This window comes from Nicotiana attenuata, unplaced genomic scaffold (assembly GCF_001879085.1).
Source record: "Nicotiana attenuata strain UT unplaced genomic scaffold, NIATTr2, whole genome shotgun sequence".
Classification (NCBI taxonomy): domain Eukaryota; kingdom Viridiplantae; phylum Streptophyta; class Magnoliopsida; order Solanales; family Solanaceae; genus Nicotiana; species Nicotiana attenuata.
In genome coordinates this window covers 91,723-101,024 of record NW_017670318.1, presented here as the reverse complement: position 1 = coordinate 101,024, position 9,302 = coordinate 91,723, and the positions used below count along the sequence as shown (strand labels likewise).

At 35.1% G+C, this 9,302-nt stretch overlaps 1 protein-coding gene across 3 annotated transcripts; it reads left to right on the top strand.

Moving 5' to 3' along the window:
* The first annotated feature begins 982 nt into the window (after nt 1–982).
* Nucleotides 983–8,334, top strand: LOC109237768 (putative pentatricopeptide repeat-containing protein At1g02420). 3 transcript variants are annotated; one of them, XM_019404135.1, is made up of 4 exons: nt 983–2,775; nt 4,558–4,653; nt 4,765–4,900; nt 7,828–8,334. In XM_019404135.1, the coding sequence occupies exon 1, from the start codon at nt 1,102–1,104 to the stop codon at nt 2,596–2,598; it is 1,497 nt and encodes a 498-aa protein (XP_019259680.1). In that variant the 5' UTR covers nt 983–1,101; the 3' UTR covers nt 2,599–2,775; nt 4,558–4,653; nt 4,765–4,900; nt 7,828–8,334. The 3 variants fall into 3 exon arrangements, with proteins under 3 accessions (XP_019259680.1, XP_019259681.1, XP_019259679.1); XM_019404136.1 differs by lacking the exon at nt 4,558–4,653; XM_019404134.1 differs by lacking the exons at nt 4,558–4,653; nt 4,765–4,900.
* The last annotated feature ends 968 nt before the right edge of the window (nt 8,335–9,302 follow it).

Genomic DNA, 9,302 nt, shown 5'->3' with positions numbered 1-9,302 from the left:
CAAATCATAGAAATTTGTGTGGCTAGAAATCATCTAATTAACGGTAAAAGGGAAAATTTAAAATTTAATTATTAATAAATAAAGAGATGTGTCATTCTATTTGCGACTGACTAAAAAAAGAAAGAGTTTCAAATAAACTGGGACAGAGGTCAAAGGAAGTACAATTTAAGATAAAGTAGAGGATAAATCCCGCTTTTACATTGATTATTCTTTTTTTTTTTTTTTTTTTTTTTTTTACGAAACCGAGTTCTTGTTGATCAATTGCTCTAGTAATTTTCATTTGGTCGGCATGTTATAAAGATGATGGGTCTTATTTAAAACTATTGACCTTCCTTCCCTAACTAAAAATCTTTTTTTTTCCCTTGTATTTTCCATATAAGACCTTTGAGAGTTAAAATATTAAATTTATATTATCGTCATTAGCTATTGAATATAAAAGATTATATCATACAAAAAATATATAATAGTGAACATAATTGACATGCACCAAAAAATATCAATTCTATTTCCGCCACTTATAATTAACGGTCAAATGCATCTTTTTCAGTCACGAAAACTACTTGTTGTGTCAGGATTAAGGAGATTCGATTTGCTTGGTTGGTTCTTTGCTTGCTTATTCCACTTCTTAATCGTTCTTCATTTCACTAATTCATACTAACATGGACCTAAGATAAATTAGATAGATTTTAATTCCTATGCTAATGTATGTGTACATCCGAAAATATGTTAGAATTGAACATTAAAGAAATCTCACGAGAAATAAAAAATTGATGGCCTAATCAAATAATAGTATTATGGTTCTAGAGAAAGTAACGGTATCTAATCTGAAACTATAGTAAAATTGTGTGAAATCACAGACATCAAACGCCTTTATTATGGACACAAACACTCATTCCGTTAAATAAATGTGCCAAACCGAAAAATAAAAAAGTTCGAGGAGCAGCTTTAATATATGTACAAGTGAATTTAGGTATTCAGTCTTTCTTTATTTCCACCATTTCCCTCTCAATTATTTGCTGTTCGTTTCCCTTGTTCTCACAGTTATTCCAAACTCTATTAGCTCAAAAATCAGCAGACTTTAAACGCTCCACAACTTCAGCAATGGCTCGAATTTTCTCCTACAAGCATCTCTCTATTGCCCCTCAAACGAACAACCATTTTCTTCCTTCTTCCCTCTACCTCCTCCATTCTCAATCCCCCCTTTCCACTGACAAAGAAGTTGAAACACTTTACCGCATCATAACAATAACACAAACACCAGAGGGACTAAAACAATCACTCAAATCATCACAAATCAGCTTATCGAACGACTTAATTGATAGAGTTCTCAAAAGGGTACGTTTTTCTCACTCGAACCCATTACAAGCTTATGAGTTCTTTAAATTTGCAGCTAAACGTAAAGGGTTTTACCATACTGGTTTTTCTTTAGATACCATGTTGTATGTACTTGGTAGGAGTCGTAAATTTGACAAGATTTGGGAGGTTTTAGTTGAAATGAAGAGAAAAGATCAATCTTTAATAACGCCAAGAACAGTTCAAGTTGTTTTGGGTAGAGTTGCTAAGGTTTGTTCAGTTAGGCAAACTGTTGAGTCTTTTTGGGGCTTTAAAAAACTCTTAAAAGAGTTTGGTGTTGATTGTTTTAATGCATTGTTGAGGGCTTTGTGCCAGGAGAAGAGTATGAGTGATGCAAGGAATGTGTACCATAGCTTGAAATGTAAGTTTAGGCCAAATTTGCAAACTTTTAATATAATTTTGTCTGGTTGGAAGTCGTCCGAGGATGCAGAGGGATTTTTTGATGAGATGAGGGATTTGGGTGTTGAACCGGATGTTGTTTCGTATAATTGTTTGGTGGATGTGTATTGCAAAGGGAGAGAGATGGAAAAGGCGTTTAAGGTGGTGAAGGAGATGAGAGAGAAGGATATTACTCCCGATGTGATAACTTATACGAGTTTAATTGGAGGGTTGGGGTTGGTTGGACAACCTGATAAGGCGAGGGGCGTTTTGAAGGATATGAGGGAGTATGGTTGTTATCCGGATGCGGCAGCTTATAATGCTGCAATTAGGAACTTCTGCATTGCGAAGAGGATTGGGGACGCGTACAGTTTGATGGATGAGATGATAATGAATGGCTTGAGCCCCAATGCCACTACTTATAATGTGTTCTTAAGGTCATTTTTTTGGGCAAATGATTTGAGAAGTTCGTGGTCTTTGTATCAGAGGATGAAGGAGACTTGGTGCTTACCGAGTACACAATCATGTATGTTTTTGATCAGGTTGATTAGGAGACACGATAAGGTGGAGATGGCACTTGAGTTGTGGGATGACATGATGGAGAGAGGATTCGGCTCATATATTTTGGTTTCTGATGTTTTGTTTGATTTGCTTTGTGATCTGGGAAAATTGGCGGAGGCAGAACGGTGTTTCTTGCAAATGGTGGATAAAGGGCAAAAGCCAAGTAATGTTTCTTTTAGGAGGATCAAGGTGCTTATGGAATTGGCTAATAAACAGGAGGCCCTTAAGCTTTTGTCAGAAAAGATGGCTTCTTTTGGTTCCTCCACCCAACTAATCCTAGAGGCTAAAGCGGAATATGATTTATGAACAATCAAGTTCTGACTTTGCAACCAGCTGAATGCGGACTGTTATTCCTGTGCCTCACTATGGTCCGATGAGTTCTTTGGTCCTCGATTGGATGCATTGGTTTAATCATGTAAAGGTGGACTCTTCAATCAATGGACCTTTGACCGTAGGCAGCTACTGCAGAACTCGACAAATGAGGTTTGTTTATTTATGTATTTAGAGTTTAGAAAGTCAAAAGCATTAATTTCCTTGTTTGCTGTTCTTTTTTTTTTTTGGTTATTTCTTTTCCAATTATTATTTCTGCCTGCTCTTTCTGAATTTCTCTGGTGAAAGTGATTCTGTGAACCTTGATATCATCTTGCATTGGGTCCTAGGTTCTTCGTCAGGGCTTGGGGAAGCTGCCCCACAAATCTTGTATGACCTGATCTCAGTTAATATTAAATTCCATATTGTGGGTTCAATATTGCTGTGATTATGTGTTTCTTGAGCCGAGGGTCTATCGGAAATAGCCCCTCTACCTCCCGAAGGTAGGGCTAAGGTCTGCGCACACACTACCCTCCCTAGACCCCACTTGTGGGACTATATTGGGTATGTTGTTGTTGAGCTAAGTAACTAGTTTGGTTGTTTTAGTCTTCTTGCTATGAAGGCTGATATAGGCTAATAGACATATTCTCTGCCATTTCATTCTTCCTTTTTGAGGTAGTCGTGAGTAGTTTTTTTTGGGGGTTGGGGGGGGTGGGGAGTCGGGGAGTGAGAGAACAGTTTTTTTACTTACCTGCTAATCAGTACTAGTAGTGTCGTCCAGATGAGATGCGTGCTTGCTTATTATTCTTGTGCAGATGATATTTATCAGTGAAGTATTTTTTTTCATGCTCAAGTCTAGATGTTCGGTATACTGCCACAATGGTTGCTGTTTTCAGCTATAACTTGAATATTCGAGAGTGAAATCTCTTTCTTTTCTTCTTTGTGCTGGCTGTTTATGGTTATATATATTACTGAATAAACCTTCTCTGTACTAGATAGAAATAACTATAACACTAAACAGAATCTCTCTGGTTAAACCTTCGAACTACTCTCTCTGGTTAAAAGTTCTCACTCTTTCTTTCCTGTAACATCTTTAAAAATAGCTCCTTTCATTCCAAAACTACTCCTGAAAGGTTAATTTATAAATTTCTTGAAGAGCCTCTTTTCTACTTAAGGGCAATGGTGGAGTAAGTATATATCAGTATTGTTTTTTTTCCATTATACTAGCTTTCATCCTTGTTTTTCTTCGTCACCTTCATCCTTGTTTTAGTCTCTTGAAACATGGCATTCAAATGTTTAGACAATGTTGATGGAAGTTATTTAATGGGAAAATGTTTTCCATGAGGAAGTCATTTTCCCGTGAAAAATCAAATTTCCTGAGGAAAAGTTGATACAACTTTGTCTATAAAAAGGTATATGTATGACACTTTAATTGTTCAAATTTATACGGATGATATTATTTTGGAAGCACTAACCAATTGATGTGGGGGAAATTTGTTGAATAAAAAAAAAGTGAGTTTGGAATGAGTTTGATGGAGGATTCACATTCTTTCTTGAGTTACAAATAAAACAAACCAAGAACTTTTTGTTAAGTCAATCCAAGCATACCAAGGAACTCATCTCAAAGTTTGAAATGGAAACGGCCAAGTCTTCTGGAACTCTAATGAGCATAGTTTCAATGAGCATGTCGACATTTCTGGATAAAGATGAGAACAGTAAGAGTGTGAAGAAAAGCAATACATTGGAATGATTGGCTCATTATTTACTTCACTTCCAGTTGGCCATATATCATGTTTAGTATATTAAGTGCGCTATAATCTGGTCGAGTCTTAAAGAATCACGTGTGACCACCATTAAAAGGATCATTCAATACTTGATTGCCTGATTGGAACCAGACAGATGGTCTATGGTATCCAAATACAATTGATTTTGATCTATTTGGTTATTCAAATGCAGACTTTGCAAGTGATGAAGTAGTCTATGTCAATTAGTTGGAAAGTCACTTGTTTCTTGGCATATCAAGAAGCAAGAATCAGTTGCACTTTCCACTATGTAAGCATAATATATCCTTTGGAAGTTATTATATACAGCTCCTATGGACTAAAACTTAATTTTTAAGAATATTCTTGTTTATTGTAATAATAAGTAGTGCTATTTTTCTAGTTGAAAATTATGTTCAGCATGCAAGAAGAAGCACATTGAGATCAGATATCATTTTATTCGTGATCATATTGCTGATATCTTGATGAAGGCTTAATCTGAAGGGAGATATTGCACATAAAGAGACTGAATTGGTATTGTAAGTTCTCATGCACTGTTTACCAATTAATGTATTATGTGAGTTTTTTTTCTTCAAAAATTTGGAAGAAAGTAGTAATGCCCAAATTTTAAAACCGACATTGTTGCATTCATTGGAAAGTGGTGTTTTTTCATTGACATCTCTTCCGGAAGGTTTTATCCGGATTCAAGGGAAAGTTTGACTGTTACGAGAAGATATTATCCATCTCTTTTAAGGCAAGAGACAGTTCATTCCTCTCTCGCATTTCGAATTCTGTAAAAATTTCATGAGAAAACAGAAGAGCACTCAATCTAAACCCATCAGAAAAAGTTCTAAGAGTTAAGAAAGTTTTGAATCCCATGGCCAAGAAAACTGCAGAAACTGTTGAGGTTGAAACAGATTCATCAAACTACTCAAATCGAGCAGGAGTCATTGCATGAATCTATTTTCAGCAAAAATGAGACCTATGAGAAGAAGAAAGGAAAGCGACCAGTTGCAACAAAGCCAAGGTCTGCCAAGCAAATCAAGGCAGGTGGAATATTTGATTTTAGTTGTGCAGATAACTTATATTCCGGGACAAGTCCGCCAAACCGAGGTACTTCATAAAAAAAAGGGTCCGGTAAACAGAGGTATGTGATTGAAATCAAAGCCCATTACCTCTGAAAGAATAGTTGAGAAGTAGGGGTGTTCATGGTTCGGTTTGGATCGGTTTTTCCCTAAAAAGAAACCAAACCAAGTAAGTCGGTTTTTCAAATATTAGAACCAAACCAAATCAATTAAGTCAGTTTTTCTCCATTCGGTTTATGTCGGGTTTTGTCGGTTTTTTGTTTTTTTCGGTTATTTGTCGGCTTTTTCTTAAATATAAGACATATACTACCAAACACATATTCCGGCGACCACAATTTCAACGTAACACTATCAAATCAATTGCCCTTTGAGAAATCTATTATTTACCAAGATATATTGATGATAATTGAATTAAATAGTGATGAATAATTTAAGGACTCAATTAAAAATATATTATTTTTAACACGAAATGAATTCTTTTACTTAACAAAAGAAAAATACCAATCAAATTAGAATGTAAAGGTAAAGAACTATACTAAACGTGCAAACTATTAGCATTTACTATAAATTTTTTGAAACTTTGCATAAAAATATACATATATATAGGTGTAATAATAAATTTGAAATAGCTACTCCTATAGTCAGTTTGGTTCGGTTTTTTTGGTTTTTTTCGGATTAAAACCATAACCAAACCAAATTTGATCGGTTTTTAAAATTCAAAACCAAACCAAACCAAAAGGTATCGGTTTTTTTGATCGGTTTGGTTTGGTTTTCGGTTTGGTTCGGTTTTTCGGATTTTTATGAACACCCCTATTGAGAAGTATATTTTTGAGAATATAGGGTGTAATATTTGTGAGATATTTGAGTATTAAGGTCGGGGAAAAATGTTTGAGAAGTATCCAAACGGAGTATATGAGGATATTGTTAGAATGTTTATGCAAATTTAAATGTAATAGAGCATGGTGGTTTTGACACCCTAGTTGCAGATGATTGGTCATTGACGAGGTAAATTTTGATGAAGTCTTTTAAGATTAAGTTTGTCGGGATTTCATGTATTTCAAAAATATTATGCTAGAAATTACAAATTCTCATTTGAATATGTCAGAGCTCAACTCAGTGAGATTTCTCAAGAAAAATTTGGAACCGAATGAGTGCACTTGCATTAAGGTTTGAAAATGTAATGATAGTGGGTAACCACCCCCCCCCCCCCCCCCAGAATTGGCTCATATAGTCTACTTGCTAAGAGGGATGCAATCCATTCTGTTCAGTTTGGTCTGTTGTGGAAACATAAAGTTGTCCACTTGGATAACTAACTACTACATGATTGAGATTTCTAATGATTTATATGTTGGGAGTAGTTTGCTGTTTAGAATGTTAATCACTTGATGGCTTGAACATGAAGGTGTCTATCTTGAAGGTCCGAAAGAGAATGTCATCAAAAGCACTTACAATGAGAAGACTTTTGAGGGTATGGATTTTTCCATGGAGAACGAAAAGTGTGTGAGAGAAATCGAATTAGAACCAATGCCTCCAGCCCAAATTGCTAGATCAACAGCAAGATATTACTTCTAGGTGGTCGCTTGTGCCTAAGAAGCAAGGCACGGCATTGATGAGGTCTTGAAAAAGGTCAAAAGCCTCGAAAAGATGAGATATGTGTGCGAAAGGAAGGATTTTAATGACATGATTACAACGTTGAACTATGACGGGCTAGAGTAGTCAGGAAAATAGACTGTATTGAGAATCAAGTGCACAATCAGTTTGACCAACTTGGAGCACTGCTTTTGAAAGTTTCAGGGAGCATTTGCTAATAGTGACTGACTGAATTTTTTGATAAGGACTGTCTGAATTTTCTGTGAAGTTTTGTACTGATTATGGATGGATAACTTTGTTTTTGCTTTGGGTAACCGTAAAATATATTTAATTCTTTTGCTTGCTTATTTCATTCTGTAAGCAGGCAAGGCCGACTACACAAGCAAGAAGGCATCACCTGCGCCTTCTAATCCAATGACAAGCTCTAGTGGGAATTCTGATCCCGAATAGGGTGTTTAAGTCACTGTGGATGGTTAATTATCTTTTGATTTTGAATTGATTAATTATCATCAGTAGTATAATGTTTATTATTGTAATTATCTCTTGTCTACTTTGGGTGTTTTGGTTGATGTCAAAACTAATAGAGGGGGAGTTCAATTCTGCATGAAACGGAGGAAGCATATAAGTAGAGGGAGTATTATTTTATATTATTAAATACGATGACTTATTTTAACCTTCAGGTTTGCTATTATAAAAAAGGGTGAGATTGTTAGTTTTGAGAAATATTTATATGGTGACAAAATTGAAGTGAAAAAAATTGATTAATTGAGATTACATGATGTGTTTGACAGGATAATGTCGCTTGAAGGAGTCAAGTCATGAAGAGCATACACGAGTTGAATGATACACCCCCAAAGAAGTAGTTCAAGTAGAAGAGAGAACTGAACAGGAAGATTCAGTCAGACAAGACACTAATTACTTTGTCAGGTTTTGAAGAAGAAAGTGGCCAGACAAGCATGCTGAGGAATTTGCAATAGCAAGTGAAGGACAACATTCACAGGCTTTGTCACACTCTGATTTTCACTCATGTACTGGAAAGTATTCTTAGGTTTGCATTATCTATGCTCTTGAAAAAGCTATTTGGTGCATTGAAGAGTAGAGACTGAAAAAGGAAAAGCTTGTAGTGTGATATTTGTGGTGAGCAAGCTGAAAAACCACTTTTATTCTTTTGTTTTGTTGGTGAGCGAGAAAAAACAGACCTTGTAAGCCTTTTGTGGGGATCGAGATAACTATAGTTTTGTGGTAATCATACTCGTTACTTGTAACTGAGCTAAATAAGAAAAGAAACTGTGATAGAATCCCTTGGAAGTCAAGGAAGCTGAATATAGGCTAAATGTTTGGGGTCTTTGGACATAAGTCCAAACCAATACAAAAACTATGGGAAAATGATATTGTATAACCGCTCTCAAAATAATAGCTGAATATCATTTGACCCTGCCTAGAATATCCTGAGTTTTACTAAGTTGTTTTTCAACTTACAAAGTTTTTTTTATATGTAAAAACTGTAATCTATCTTGGAAGATATTCATTAGCAAGAACATGATAATCCTCCGATGATCATTTAAGGTGTGGTGCAACTTCCCATTACTACATTATACCGTGTAAGAATTTATCCATATTTGGTGTTTACACCAAATTATAGTAATTTATTATGGTTAAGTTATAATCTAAGGTGAGAATGTGTATTATTTAATTATGATTTAGTGATAAGACTTGAGAATATATATGAAGACACATATCATGTATTTATAGAGTTAGTGTAAATATTAGATGCGAATAAGATTTTAGCTCCGCTGGATGACGTCTAGTTAAGGGCTTAGCGGCCTATTGCAGGACTTTGGCTGTGATATAGAAAGGACAAAAATAAGTTTACCTCTATACTTGAGGAACTATTTAAGTTTTTTTCCTCGGAATTGTAAAGGCCCCGTTTATTTTTGTTATTATTAAATCTCGATTTGAACATTGAGTAATTAAATAAATTTCATCAAAATAAATTCCATCTGATAAATTCCTTTAAGCTTAACTTGTTTGAATTTAATACCATACTTTGATGACTCCATGCATCATATGAGTCCATGACGAATACTGAAGAAGTCCAAAATCTTTTTTTTTGAGTAGCAAAAAGATTTATATATTACGTACCAGATAGAGTTTTGCATATTACATGCCAAAGTGATATTGGGGCTGTGTATCCCCTCTGACAAACAACTATTGTCACTCACAATATTTTGATTTCCTAGAGACGTAAGCATATTACATAGAGAGA